This window comes from Narcine bancroftii, chromosome 1 (assembly GCF_036971445.1).
Source record: "Narcine bancroftii isolate sNarBan1 chromosome 1, sNarBan1.hap1, whole genome shotgun sequence".
NCBI lineage: Eukaryota > Metazoa > Chordata > Chondrichthyes > Torpediniformes > Narcinidae > Narcine > Narcine bancroftii.
The window spans coordinates 446050374-446066311 of NC_091469.1; the positions used below are offsets into that span (position 1 = coordinate 446050374).

The 15938-nt window shown below is 43.3% G+C and overlaps 1 protein-coding gene across 3 annotated transcripts in view; it reads right to left on the reverse strand.

Moving 5' to 3' along the window:
* The window catches only part of svila (supervillin a), a 241297-nt gene that overhangs the window by 33988 nt on the left and 191371 nt on the right, over window positions 1–15938 (reverse strand). For all 3 annotated transcript variants that reach the window (XM_069914482.1, XM_069914483.1, XM_069914484.1), the window contains exons 27-30: window positions 11191–11327; window positions 7462–7609; window positions 4465–4610; window positions 1182–1357 (exon numbers count right to left, since the gene is read on the reverse strand). In XM_069914482.1, the coding sequence (XP_069770583.1) occupies window positions 1182–1357; window positions 4465–4610; window positions 7462–7609; window positions 11191–11327 (607 nt within the window). The remainder of the gene's footprint in view (window positions 1–1181; window positions 1358–4464; window positions 4611–7461; window positions 7610–11190; window positions 11328–15938) is intronic.

Sequence of the window (15938 nt, forward strand, 5' to 3'; positions counted from 1 at the left end):
CTGCACGGCTGCTGGTCGGAATGCACGTCTGCACGGCTGCTGGTCGGAATGCACGTCTGCACGGCTGCTGGTCGGAATGCACGTCTGCACGGCTGCTGGTCGGAATGCACGTCTGCACGGCTGCTGGTCGGAATGCACGTCTGCACGGCTGCTGGTCGGAATGCACGTCTGCACGGCTGCTGGTCGGAATGCACGTCTGCACGGCTGCTGGTCGGAATGCACGTCTGCACGGCTGCTGGTCGGAATGCACGTCTGCACGGCTGCTGGTCGGAATGCACGTCTGCACGGCTGCTGGTCGGAATGCACGTCTGCACGGCTGCTGGTCGGAATGCACGTCTGCACGGCTGTTGGTCGGAATGCACGTCTGCACGGCTGCTGGTCGGAATGCACGTCTGCACGGCTGCTGGTCGGAATGCATGTCTGCACGGCTGTTGGTCGGAATGCATGTCTGCACGGCTGTTGATCGGAATGCATGTCTGCACGGCTGTTGGTCGGAATGCATGTCTGCACGGCTGTTGGTCGGAATGCATGTCTGCACGGCTGTTGATCGGAATGCATGTCTGCACGGCTGTTGATCGGAATGCATGTCTGCACGGCTGTTGATCGGAATGCATGTCTGCACGGCTGTTGATTGGAATGCATGTCTGCACGGCTGTTGATTGGAATGCATGTTTGCACGGCTGTTGATTGGAATGCATGTTTGCACGGCTGTTGATTGGAATGCATGTTTGCACGGCTGTTGATTGGAATGCATGTTTGCACGGCTGTTGATTGGAATGCATGTTTGCACGGCTGTTGATTGGAATGCATGTTTGCACGGCTGTTGATTGGAATGCATGTTTGCACGGCTGTTGATTGGAATGCATGTTTGCACGGCTGTTGATTGGAATGCATATTTGCACGGCTGTTGATTGGAATGCATATTTGCACGGCTGTTGATTGGAATGCATATTTGCACGGCTGTTGATTGGAATGCATATTTGCACGGCTGTTGATTGGAATGCATATTTGCACGGCTGTTGATTGGAATGCATATTTGCATGGCTGTTGATTGGAATGCATATTTGCATGGCTGTTGATTGGAATACATATTTGCATGGCTGTTGATTGGAATACATATTTGCATGGCTGTTGATTGGAATACATATTTAAGATTATTCATCTGAAAAAATGGAAGCTACCTTGGTATCAGAGGATTGCATTCGCCTGGATCAAGAGGATTGATGTCACAGTTTGTATAATCAAAAGTTCCATTCCACAAATGCTTTGCCAACTGGAATGCGACTTTCCGTTGTGCGAGTGTGACCTCTTTCCCATGCCACACATATACCTCACTGCCAAAATCAAACACCAGCACCTAAGGGAGTCAGAAAACTCCATGAAAATACACATCTCCAGAATATCATTTGGTAACTTACCACAGCGCAATGAATTTAAGTTGGTTGTCTTCAGGTGAGTTACTTATAAGGCCAGCAATCACGTACAGTTTGGCTCACTTCTAATCCCAAGTTAAGCACCTCACTTAAGCTTGATTGTTGAAATGTGCACAAGAAACAATCACTCGCAAACATTTCCTTGTGTGTGCAGTTATCCTGTTTATTAGCAACAGGAAAAGCGCTACTAAATAGAACAATACAGGACAGGAACAGACCCTTCAATGTATAATGTCTGTGCTGAAAACAATTCCTTAATCAAATCTTGTCTCTCTGCACTTGATATATATCCTTCCATTCCCTATACGTTCATATCTAAAAGCCTCTTAAAAACCATCATTCTACTCCTGACAGCCTGCTCCAGGCACCCACCACTCCCTGTGCCTGCACATCTCCTTTGAACTTTTCCCTCGTCTCAAATACACATCCCTAGTATTTGACATTTTTACACGGGGGAGGTGGGGGAGAGAAAGATACTGATCATCCTAACTTTATAAACCTCCATCAGATCTCCCCTCAGCCTCCAATGTTCCAAGAGTAAACAACCAAATTTATTCCAACCTCTCATAACAGGTCATACCCTCTAATCCAGGCAGCATCTCAGTAAATCTCTACCATTTCCAAAGCATCCCAATCCTTCCTGTAATAGGGTGACCAGAATTGCACATAATACTTAATGCAGACTGTAGCGGAGGATAAATATTTGGGAGAATTTGGTAAGATTAGTGGGTTACATGCATACAAACATTTTAAAACAGATCTTATTTGAAATATTGAAGAATTCATATTCAGTAACATTGCAGGATCTATGGAGACTTTTATGCACATTTCACAAGTAGGTGTTAATTGAAATGAGGTCATGATTGGAAGACAGGCTAGATGGTTGGATAACTATAAGGCTTCTGACCTTTCTGCTAAGTACTAGAAACATCACTCCTGGGTTTTGCTTGTCCAGGTGAGAAGAACTCCTGTAGTTTGCTGAAGAAGGTGGGGGTTTTTGCAAGTGAGAGAGTCACATGGGCTTTCTAGCAGTCTAAGTAGGGGAGAGAGAGGGAGGGAGGGAGAAGACAAGCCCTCTCAGCTACTGAGTGTGATGCTGAAAAGTAACTGAACAGTCATGGCTGAAACAAGCCAGGAAGAACTGGTTGGAAACAGAAAATACCAGTGCAGTGGATGGCTGGAAGTGCTAGATGTCTGATGTTTCTCTTGGAATAAGTGGAACAGAAAGGAACTCTGTGGTAGCCTGAAGAGGTTACCATCTGCAAAACCCGGATGGGGTAAGTTTAATCAGCAAGACCCTGAGGTGACTAATGGTGGTATCTCAATTGTGAACATCCTGGAACAACAAATCTCTTTCTGCAAACCCTACAAGAACCTTCCTGAGCGGTAAACATTTACCTTTCGAGCACCAAAGCCTGGTGAACTTTATACATTTTAAATTCTGTGCACAATATAAGAATTGCCTGAATCCAGAGAACTTGGAGGAAGGAGAAGTGAGATTGAACTGTGAACCAAAGAACTTTTCTTAAATTTACACACATATTACACACACGTGCACTTAGAATTAGAAGGGGGTTAATTTGGGTTAGTTAAGTATAGAGATAAGTTAAAGTTTGATTCTGTTTTCATTTTAAAGTTGATTAAAAACAACTTTTGTTTTAAAAACTACTAGTCTTGGTGAATGTCTATTGCTGCTGGGTTTTGGGGTCCTTTGGGCTCGTAACAAGACTGACAATGTAGCTGCAATGACTTCCTTACTCTTGCACTCAATGCACTAACCAATGAGATAAGCATGCCATATGGCTTCTTTGCCATTCAATATACTGGTGCAGCCATTTTCAAGATGCTAGGGACTTGAATCCCCAGATCCCTCTGTGCATCAATGGTGTGATGGCTCCTTAATGGTAGGATTTTCCCCAACATTTGAGCTTCCAAAGTGCAATATCCCACACTTGCTTGGATTAAATTCCATCTGCCATTCTCCACCCTTATCTGCAACTGCTCCACATCCTGTTGTGTACTCAGATTTCCCCCTCCACTGTCCACAACTCTAACAAATCCCAGAAGGCCAGAAACAGCTTTCTGCTCTCTGCTTATCAACTGCTTCTTGTAAACATTTCATATTTTGGCATGTGCAGGCATCTGCGTTCACGTTCTCTGAATATCTCTGCTAATTTGCCTTTCATAATTCTGCCTTCCCAACCCACATAAGGCTTCTGTAAAGCACCGGAACATTTGAATGTTGAAAACATTATGCAAATGAAATAAAATGGAAGTGCTAAGCAAAGCAGGCAGCTGCTACAGAAAGAGCAACAGAGATAAGTTTCAGGTTGAACACCTTTCATTAGACTCTTGTCCAGGATCTGCCTTCAGTTGACTTTCACTACATGCAAGCCCGATTGGGCTAACAATCTGGAGGGCAAGGATTTTACTTGCAGAATGACAATCTCTGAACATTACCGCCAAAGCTACAGGACTCTAATCAGCTTGATTTGTCAACCTCCTTCAGTGAAACCAATGGTCACCTGACCTCCTTGAGAGTGGTTGGAGCTGCACTTATCCCTGTCATGGCCACCTTCACTAATTCCAATCTAGGGTGAGCAATAAACACTGCTAAATGAATTACAAATCAGAAGCCTTTAAAACAGAGTTGTAAGGAGTTGAGTGCCATTATCAACACTATTTTTTTTCTCCATATCTATGACCCCAACCTTTCTCTGCCAAAGGTAATAATTCCAAGATTATTGAGAGCATTCATTTACGTAGACATGTAGTGATTTGTCATCTGAACAAATACGTCAACAGATTATACAAGTGCGATTAGAACGAGCAAATGTGCACCTTAGAAAACATTCACACAGCTGCATGGAACATTGGGCAGGGACAAGCCATGTTTTCTCATCATCTTTCCTGGCCTCAACTCTCATTCTTCATTTAGCTAAATAACATCAATATAGTCATAGCCATGCAAACCAGGATTAAATGTCTTATGGAGATTATTCTCCTATTGCTTTTTTTGACCAATACTTACATCTTTGGAATTAAGCAAAGAACAGCGTGGTATCTTTCCCCAGAAATCATCGTCAGGGACAAGTTTATCATCTACTAGACGATAAATACAATTGGTTTCTACTATTGCACTTTCATACAGTTCATCTTCTTCAGGATTTCCTGCACCTGCAAAGGAAACACAACAGTTTTATCTGATGCTCTCCCATTTGCAAACTTTGGGCACAGATCCAGATTGACCATTGCCTGATGGCCACCAGGCAACCTTTATAAAGTAGAGAACTATCAGTCTGAGCAGATGAATTTTTATAATTAAATTTTTCTCAGCAGTGTCCTAGTCCCAAGCAATTTAGCTATGCCATCAATTACACTCTCTGTCAAAATCTGAAGTGGGCCTGCTTATTTATAATTGCAGTGTTCTTTAATCTACATTTACACATATTTTTCTGCATAACAGAGTCAGAGTTGAACAGCACAGAAAAGACAACTACTCCATGTCCATGTACACTAATCCCTTTGCCTGCACGTGCATTGCATTGTTCTATGCCTTGTCTATTTAAGTGCTTGTCTAAACGCCTCTTAAGTGTAGTGATGGACTCAAATACAACCACTACCTGCTCTGGCAGGGAGTTCCAGATATCAGCTACTGTGTAACGAATGTACCCTTCAAATCCTCCTTAAAAATATCCTTCCTCTCACCTTAAACCTATACACTCCTGCTTTTGATAATCCTATAATGGGAAAACAATTTGCCTATCTACTTTATTTATGCCTGTTATAATTTATATACCCCTATCAGGTCACCGAAGACTCCTTCACACAAACACACTCAGTCAATTTGATCTCACTGCATAACTAAAGTCTTTCAATCTAGAAGATCAATCTCTTCTGCACTCTCTCCACCACCTCCTTTCTATAGTTTGGTGACCAGAAGTCCAACTGTGGTCTAACCAGCATTTTGTAAAATTGTAACATAATGTCCCAATTCTTATATTCCATCTCTAGACAGATGAAGACAACTTCATCATCACCCTATCATGTGCTTTGCTGCTTTTAGGGAACTTTAGACTTGATTCCCAAGATCCATCTGCTCATCAACATTCCTTGGAGCCCTACTATTTCCTCTGCATGGCCTGTATGAATATCGATCCTATCCCTATTTAATTTCCCAAAATGTATTCCCTCTTACTTATTGGGATCAAATTCTGTCAACTTTCCACTGACCTTTCCAACTGATATCCATTTTGCTGTAGCCCAACATCCTTGTTTGCTATTTACACTACCATCCACTTTTATGTCATCCACAAATGATCATCCTACATTCACATCCAAGTCATTTATCACAATGTAAAGCCTCAAGGTGGCCATTCAGCCCATAGTTTACACAAGTTCAAGTTGGTTCCAATTTATTGTCAGAGAACACACATACAACCTTGAGGTTCCTTTTTCTACATGCCAGGCAGAATTTCTACTTATCAATAGTGTAAACTGTATTCAAGAAAAAGAGAAATGTAAACAAATCAACTCCAAATACAGAAAAGAACCTTCAGTAATACACAATGTACAAAGTCAGAGTCCTTAAATGGGCCTCTGATGGAGTTCGTTGTTTAGGAGTCCTTAAATGGGGCCTTGATGGAGTTCATTGTTTAGGAGTCCTTAAATGGGGCTTTGATGGAGTTCATTGTTTAGGAGTCCTTAAATGGGGCCTTGATGGAATTCATTGTTTAGGAGTCCTTAAATGGGGCTTTGATGGAGTTCATTGTTTAGGAGTCCTTAAATGGGGCCTTGATGGAGTTCATTGTTTAGGAGTCCTTAAATGGGGCCTTGATGGAGTTCATTGTTTAGGAGTCCTTAAATGGGGCTTTGATGGAGTTCATTGTTTAGGAGTCCTTAAATGGGGCTTTGATGGAGTTCATTGTTTAGGAGTCCTTAAATGGGGCCTTGATGGAGTTCGTTGTTTAGGAGTCCTTAAATGGGGCCTTGATGGAGTTCATTGTTTAGGAGTCCTTAAATGGGGCTTTGATGGAGTTCATTGTTTAGGAATCCTTAAATGGGGCCTTGATGGAGTTCATTGTTTAGGAGTCCTTAAATGGGGCTTTGATGGAGTTCATTGTTTAGGAGTCCTTAAATGGGGCCTTGATGGAGTTCATTGTTTAGGAGTCCTTAAATGGGGCTTTGATGGAGTTCATTGTTTAGGAGTCCTTAAATGGGGCTTTGATGGAGTTCATTGTTTAGGAGTCCTTAAATGGGGCCTTGATGGAGTTCATTGTTTAGGAGTCCTTAAATGGGGCTTTGATGGAGTTCATTGTTTAGGAGTCCTTAAATGGGGCCTTGATGGAGTTCATTGTTTAGGAGTCCTTAAATGGGGCCTTGATGGAGTTCATTGTTTAGGAGTCCTTAAATGGGGCCTTGATGGAGTTCATTGTTTAGGAGTCCTTAAATGGGGCCTTGATGGAGTTCATTGTTTAGGAGTCTCGTAGTGGGTGGGTAGCAACTGTGGTACGAGTGTTATGGCTCCAAAACAGCCTTCCCGATGGCAGTCGTGAGTACAGAGGCCTATGGGTGGTGTGGATCCTTGATGATTGCTGCTGCTCTCTGGTGGCAGCGGTCCATGTAGATTTTCTTGATGGTGGGGAGAGTTTTGCCTCCAATGTACAGGACGAAGTCCACTACCCTTTGCAGGGCTTTCCGCTCAGAGGTATTGGTGCCCCCAATATCAGGCCATGATGCAGTTGGTTAGCACACTTTCCACTCACATCTGTAGAGATTGGCCAGGGTTTCCGATATCCGATTAAACCTCCACAAACAACTGAGAAAACAGAGGCCCTGATGTGTTTTCTTCACGATGACATTCCCTTCACATTCACCACCCCCCCCCCACCCCCCATCCCACTTGTTTATCTATAATCCATTCTCGTACTTGCTCAACTAAGGGATTGGCACTTTGAACATTGTGCTTTTAACATTTAAATGCAAAACAATTACACCAATATCAAAAACACACAGATGCTTTCACTACCTTGGTAGCTTGACTGGCCACCCAAGAGTCTCCAGAAATCTTTGGCTGTTTTACTATGGCTGTTAATTCCTTCTTCTAGCGTGGCCACATATGGTGCCCTGCAGCCAAGATCCCTTTTGGTCTGAATAAATGATGCTAGCTCCGAAGCCTAAAATTAAAAAGGACAAGAAATTCAAAACCTCAATATTATTTAAAATACCGGTAGAAGTTTTTTCCAGCATGATCATATGGTAAGAAATTAACCAGGAGTTAGATGGTAGGATTTTTATCAAAACAGCAACGTATATTGTAACATTAAACTGAATGAGGTTAATGACAGCATTCTTCAGTGTGGAAGAGGGATCTTGGGGTCCAAATCCATAGCTCTCTCAACCTTGCCGCATAGGTGGATGGGATAGTTAAGAAGGCCTATGTTAGGCTGGGCTTCATTATTCAGAAGAACGAGTTCAAGAGACATGCAGCTCCATAAAACTGGTTAGACCACACTTGGAATATTGTGTTTAGTTCTGGTTGCCTCGTCTTACAAGAAGGATGTGGAAGCCATGGAGAGGGTGCTGAGGAGATTTAACAGGATGCTACCTGTATTAGAAAATGTGTTTTAGGGGGAAAAATTAACAGAACTAGGGCTTTTCTCTTTGGAGTAAATGATAAGAGGCATAGATAGGGTGAACAGCCAGCATCTTTTTCCTGGGGTGACAGTAGCAAATATCAGAGGACATCTGTATAAGGTGAGGGGAGGAAAGTTTAGGGGAGACACCAGGGGAAGTTTATTTGTTTGTTGTTTTTTTTAAGCACACAGAGAGCAGTGGGTGCTTGCAATGCATTGCCAGGGGTGGTTGTGAATGCTGGTACCATAGGGACATTAGGGAAAGGAAAGCAGGAGAGATAAAAATGAATACAGGACTAGATAAAGAAGAGATGGAAACAGTGGGAAAAAAAATATGGAGAACAAGAGCAGGCTTTCCAGTATCTCCTCACACAGAAACACCATCCCATTTACAAAGTGGTAATATAAGCAGCCAACTAATCTATTGGCAAGTATTAGAAATGTAGGGAAGCAAGCAGAGTATACAGGGGAAATCCATATAGTCAAGGAGACACAGAGACCAAGAGAACAAAAATCCTCATTTATAGGTCTGGAGCTTCAATCAATACCCAGCATGTGCACTACATAGAAAACCAGTAAGGGTTGGCCATCCTGGCCTAGGTAATATCTTCAACCTCTGAGTAATTTGGGATAGTAGCACTGAATGGAACAAGAATTAGCCGTGATCTAATAGAGTCTGGGAACAGGTTACAGGGTACTGGATGGTCCATTGCATTTCTTACATTGAAAATGATTTGCCATGGCTGAATAAATCAGTTAATAAACTCTGTCAAAGCTAATAATTCTATAAAACTTTGCAAATTTGGCTGCTTAGATTTTGTTCAAATTTTCATCAGATTAACTGACTTGTCCCAGTTTTGTTTCTCCATATGGTAGTTTAATAAAGAAGCACAGCAGAAAGTTTTTCTGAGTTTTTCAAGCTTTGTTGGGACCAAGGTAAATTGCCTCAGGATCTTCGTGATGCCACCATCATCACCCTGTACAAAAACAAAGGCGAGAAATCAGACTGCTCAAACTACAGGGGAATCACGTTGCTCTCCATTGCAGGCAAAATCTTCGCTAGGATTCTACTAAATAGAATAATACCTAGTGTCGCTGAGAATATTCTCCCAGAATCACAGTGCGGCTTTCGCGCAAACAGAGGAACCACTGACATGGTCTTTGCCCTCAGACAGCTCCAAGAAAAGTGCAGAGAACAAAACAAAGGACTCTACATCACCTTTGTTGACCTCACCAAAGCCTTCGACACCGTGAGCAGGAAAGGGCTTTGGCAAATACTAGAGCGCATCGGATGTCCCCCAAAGTTCCTCAACATGATTATCCAACTGCACGAAAACCAACAAGGTCGGGTCAGATACAGCAATGAGCTCTCTGAACCCTTCTCCATTAACAATGGCGTGAAGCAAGGCTGTGTTCTCGCACCAACCCTCTTTTCAATCTTCTTCAGCATGATGCTGAACCAAGCCATGAAAGACCCCAACAATGAAGACGCTGTTTACATCCGGTACCGCACGGATGGCAGTCTCTTCAATCTGAGGCGCCTGCAAGCTCACACCAAGACACAAGAGAAACTTGTCCGTGAACTACTCTTTGCAGATGATGCCGCTTTAGTTGCCCATTCAGAGCCAGCTCTTCAGCGCTTGACGTCCTGCTTTGCGGAAACTGCCAAAATGTTTGGCCTGGAAGTCAGCCTGAAGAAAACTGAGGTCCTCCATCAGCCAGCTCCCCACCATGACTACCAGCCCCCCCACATCTCCATCGGGCACACAAAACTCAAAACGGTCAACCAGTTTACCTATCTCGGCTGCACCATTTCATCAGATGCAAGGATCGACAATGAGATAGACAACAGACTCGCCAAGGCAAATAGCGCCTTTGGAAGACTACACAAAAGAGTCTGGAAAAACAACCAACTGAAAAACCTCACAAAGATAAGCGTATACAGAGCCGTTGTCATACCCACACTCCTGTTCGGCTCCGAATCATGGGTCATCTACCAGCACCACCTACGGCTCCTAGAACGCTTCCACCAGCGTTGTCTCCGCTCCATCCTCAACATCCATTGGAGCGCTTACACCCCTAACGTCGAAGTACTCGAGATGGCAGAGGTCGACAGCATCGAGTCCACGCTGCTGAAGATCCAGCTGCGCTGGATGGGTCACGTCTCCAGAATGGAGGACCATCGCCTTCCCAAGATCGTGTTATATGGCGAGCTCTCCACTGGCCACCGTGACAGAGGTGCACCAAAGAAAAGGTACAAGGACTGCCTAAAGAAATCTCTTGGTGCCTGCCACATTGACCACCGCCAGTGGGCTGATAACGCCTCAAACCGTGCATCTTGGCGCCTCACAGTTTGGCGGGCAGCAACCTCCTTTGAAGAAGACCGCAGAGCCCACCTCACGAACAAAAGGCAAAGGAGGAAAAACCCAACACCCAACCCCAACCAACCAATTTTCCCTTGCAACCGCTGCAATCGTGTCTGCCTGTCCCGCATCGGACTTGTCAGCCACAAACGAGCCTGCAGCTGACGTGGACTTTTTACCCCCTCCATAAATCTTCGTCCGCGAAGCCAAGCCAAAGAGAGAGAAGAGAAAGAAGAAGAGACAGCAGAAAAAAACTTGTATATCAATCTGTCCTTCAGATCATGCCGGAATGTAAACCAAGAGCTTGTTTTAATGCACCATACTTGAATAGTTGGTGGTTCACTGCATTTCTTGCAACACACAAAAGGAAGTGGAGAAAAAAGTGACAGACATCTGTTCATTGTTCTGTGCTTCTTTGCAGCTCGTCTGAACTTTTTTAAAATTGACTCTTCTATCAATGCTGTATCCCGAGGAAGTGTTTGTATCCTGTTAGGTATATGGGTCTTTTCACAACTGCTAAAATGTCAGGAAAGCCAGGTATCTCACTAGGTCACCAAACAAATCTACACACAAGGTCATGAAATGCACAATTTCTGAAATCCTGACTCAAGCAGACATCTGGCAGGAAGAATTGTTTATGCGTAATGGTGAAGCATTTTATAAACAAGCTTTTAATTTATGGCCATGAAAGAGGTTTGGAAACTTTGAGAATATGCCATGAAATCTCCTTGCAGTCTTTTACAGAGAGCACAGACTAACCTTAGCTTTTTCAATCACATTTGTAAATTCTCCAGTCCACAGGAAGCAGTACTGAGGAGCTAGCAGCAAGAAACAGTCTCCACTATTCAACGATGATGCTCTCGGTTCCACTAATCTGGTTTGGATGTGCCTTCGACCTAAGAGATCAAATTAGGAAAGATTTCAATTCAACATCTGGTCCTACACACTGATTGCAACAAGAGAGACTCTGGAAGTTTGCGAATTCAATTCCATCAACTTAACCGTGAAAATGAAAGCATTGAAAAAACGAGCTAAAGCTTTCGGTAATTGTCATGTTTGGAAAACTTGATTTTTAAATTATTTAAAGAAGTCATTCAAATTCTGGGCTGAATTCTTGTGTGCAATGGAGTTGCAATCTGCCTTACTCTCCTCATCACACCAGCTTAAATATCATCCAAAGCACACAACTGCAAGTACCCAGTTGCTCAGTCAAGCTCCCTCCACCAAGGAAGGATAAAATATTTTATTCAAGCAGATAGCAACATTTAGTCCATTTCCTTTGCTCAACAGATCATTTTCATTTATCATAACTTAATGTTAGACTTTAGAACTAATGCCAGACTATAATTAATCGAAATCCATCCAAACTCCGATTTAAACATGGAAAGCTTACATTTCTAAACTTTTTTTTTATATATACATATAACTCTTGAAATACCCAAATGTGCCTCAAAGCCACTTAATTACTTTTAGCATTACCTCACTATTGTAATGTTCGAAAATATTGCACACAATCTGCATATAGAGGACCAGGCAACAAACAGCAATGATACAAGCCAAGACCCAATAGCAACATTAGAACAAAAAAAAACTGAAGATGTTCAAAACCTGAAATAAAAGTAGGAAAGGCTGGAAATGCTCAGTAGATCAGACAGTACATGTGAAAAGGTAAACAAAGCTAATTTTTCAGTTCTATAACTCCACATCAAAACTGAATACAGGTACTCCCCAACTTATGACTGCAATTGGGACCTAAATATCCCAGTATCTCCTGCATGTGTGGAGTAAATAAGTCTTAAAGCAGACAGTTTGATCAAAATTTTCATCATCTGAACTTGTTAGCCAATGTCCTGGGGTCCATAGGCTGGGCATGGCTATCTTGATTCCTGTACTCATGCATGAGTCTTTGGTTGGAACATGCATGGTGGGTTTGCGTATTGGAGTTCAATTGGCGCAAGAGTGGAGGTTTCGCATAATGGAGGTCTGTTGCTGCAGGCGCGAGAGTCAAGTTCCGTAACGATATTGAATTTATGCCCTTAACTCTCGCACCTGCACAAACTGAACTCCAATATGTGAACTCTCTGCACATATGTCCACCGAACTCCAATACGCGATCCCACAGTGCATACGCCAACTGAAGACTCGCACATGCAAACAGGAATCGAGATGGCCACACCCAGCCTATGGACCCCAGGGCACCGACTAAAAGGCAAGTACGTACATTTTGGCTCTTTCATACCCTGCATCCCCGTTATCGTTTATCAAACACAATATAAATAGCGCAAGTTTTATATTGTTTTTATATTTTTTAAAAAATAAATTCAGTCATATGTGCAGATGGACGCCAGTTGCAAAGGTCACAAGTCGGGAGTACCCGTATATGAGAATTCAATGCTTATTCAATAGGTTAATGAGTACAATGGAAGAGAGAAAACAAATGACCACGTAAACCTATGAAATGGGGGTCAGAGCTGCAGCTGAACCTGAAATCAAAAGAGAATGCAATACCCAAAAGTGCTAGAGAAATTCAACAGGTCAGGACATCCATAGGAATGCTTCACCACTCCTTTTGGATATTGCATTCAACCCAAGCATCTGCAGATTTTTTTTTCTTTAATATCAAAAGAAGAATGATGAAAATGCCAGTTGATTGCCTATGAAGAGAAAACAGACCAACTAATTTTATAGAAGGATCACCTTAAAGAAAAATTGGTCTCATCAGATACAAAGAGAAACAGCAAGTTACCTGAAACTGTTGAGACTGAGACCCTAAGGCTATCACATGTCTATTCAGAAGGTGAAATGTTGCTTTATTATGCTTATTAAAGGTACTCGAGATGGCAGAGGTCGACAGCATCGAGTCCACGCCGCTGAAGATCCAGCTGTGCTGGGTGGGTCACGTCTCCAGAATGGAAGACCATCGCCTTCCCAAGACCGTGTTATATGGCGAGCTCTCCACTGGCCACCGTGACAGAGGTGCACCAAAGAAAAGGTACAAGGACTGCCTAAAGAAATCTCTTGGTGCCTGCCACATTGACCACCGCCAGTGGGCTGATATCGCCTCAAACCGTGCATCTTGGCGCCTCACAGTTCGGCGGGCAGCAACCTCCTTTGAAGACCGCAGAGCCCACCTCACTGACAAAAGGCAAAGGGGGAAAAACCCAACACCCAACCCCAATCCACCAATTTTCCCCTGCAACCGCGTCTGCCTGTCCCGCATCGGACTTGTCAGCCACAAACGAGCCTGCATCTGACGTGGACATTTACCCCCTCCATAAATCTTCGTCCGCAAAGCCAAGCCAAAGAAGAGAAAAGGCTTTTTTTGGAACAGTGCAGGAAACCATCGGCAAAGGTCAGAGTTGCTGCTGAATGATGAATGAAAGCTCATGGTCACGCCTGCCGATTGACGAAGGTATTCCACCAAGCTGTCACTCAAACTGCATTTGGTTTCTCTAATTATAGAGAAGACCACCTTGTGAACACAAAATGCAAAACACTTATTTGGAAGAAGTAGGGTGGCACGGCTAGCGTAGCAGTTACAGCAATGCTATTACAGTGCCAGTGACCTCGGTTCAAATCTGGCACTGTCTGTAAGGAGTTTGTACGTTCGCCCCGTGTTTGCATGGGTTTCCTCCAGGTGCTCCAGTTTCCTCCTGCCCTTCAAAAAACATATGTGGTTTGCAGGTCTGGGGTGGTGGGGCCCTGGCTCGTGGGCTGGAAGGGCCAGTTACCATGATGTATATTGAAATAAAGTGAGTTATTGATTCACCTGGAGCACTTCTTGGGTGTTTTGTTAATGGGAAAGATCAAAGCATAAGAGTTGTATCTACTGCAATTCTCTGGGAAAATGCCATGAGATGGGAATGATTGATGGAGATGCAAAAGTGAACCAGGGAGTCATTTTGGCCTCTTCGGAAGTTTGAATTGGGAGAGGAGGAGACGGAGAGATGAACTGGTGGCAGAAGCTTATTAAAGCGAAGATGATTGTTGAATGCGGAGGTCGGTGGTGTAGTGATAAGAGTGCTAGTGATCCACATGATCACTAGAGGGGGGACATGGTCAAGGGCTCAGTGAAGTACAGCGGAGGTGAAAGCAGGGTTGACATCTCAGAGATATCTACAAGAAGCAGAAACAATAGAGATGGAGGTACTTGAGAGCAAAACACGTTCATGATTTTCCTTTGGTTCACAGGAGTATCAACGGCTACAAACGACATTTCAGTTTTTACTTGTCCCTTTGTTTTCTCTCTTCTTGACTGATCTCCTTAACTGGACAGCTCTGGAAATGTTAGAATCCTCAGTCAACACACAGGAGACAATCACTTTGTGCAGCCCAACTTTCCCGCATACTCATTGCAATTTAACTAACTTGTTTTCTCTTTCCTGGTTCTGATGAAAGATGCAAAATGTTAACTCCATTTCTCTTTTCAAACATTTTCGGTTTAGTCACCTGAGGGGACACTTTGTGCCTCCATTATTCCGCAGGTCTTGAGCCCCAAGAGTCAGCACATTCGCTGCCATTGTGAAAATCAAGGAGGAAGTGTGTGAGGTTGTGCTCAGTTGGAGTTGGGAACATGAGACATTAAAGCAGAAAGAGGTTATTCAGCCCATCGAGTCTGCCCCACTATTTAATTGTGAGCTGATCCATTTTCAGCCCCCACTGCCCAGCCTTCTCCCCATTTGATGCCCTGGCTAATCAAGAACCTGTCAATCTCTGCCTTAAATGCATCCAACAACTTGGCCTCCTGAAAAAAAAAATCCTCTGCATCTGTTTTAAGTGGATGCCTTTCAATCCTGAATTTGTATCCTCTTGTCCGAGACTCTCCCACCATAGGAAACAACCTTTCTACATCATGCCTTTCAACATTTGAAATATTTCAAGGAGATCCCCCCCCACCTTCTCCTAAACTCCACTGAGTACAGGCCAAGAGCTGTCAAACACTCCTCATATGATAACCCTTTCATTCGCTGAATCATCCTTTTGAACCTCCTCTGAACCCATTACAACATCAGCACATCATTTCTTAAATTAAGAGCCCAAAACTGCTCACAGTACCCAAGTGAAGTCTCACCAGTGCTGTATAAAGCATTAATATCACATCCCTGCTCTTGTATTCTATTCCTCTTGAAATGAATGCCAGCGTTGCATTTGCCTTCTTCACAACTGACACAATATGCAAGTTTACCTTGAGGCTATCCTGTACTCCAGGTCCCTATAATTCTGGGTATTTTCATTTTTCTCCTCATTTAGAAAATAGCCTTCCTATTTATTTTTTCCACCAAAGTGCATGATCATCCACTTTCCTATATTGTATTTCATTTGCCACTTCTCTGCCCATTCTCCGAATCAAAGTCATTCTGCAGCCTGCTCATTTCTTCAACGCTACCAGCTCCTCCACTTACCTTCATATCATCTGCAAACTTGGCCACAAAGAAATTTATTCCATGAAATGTTGGTCCGGGATGGAGGAAAGAAGGGTTTTTACAGGTACACGATCCTTTATCCGG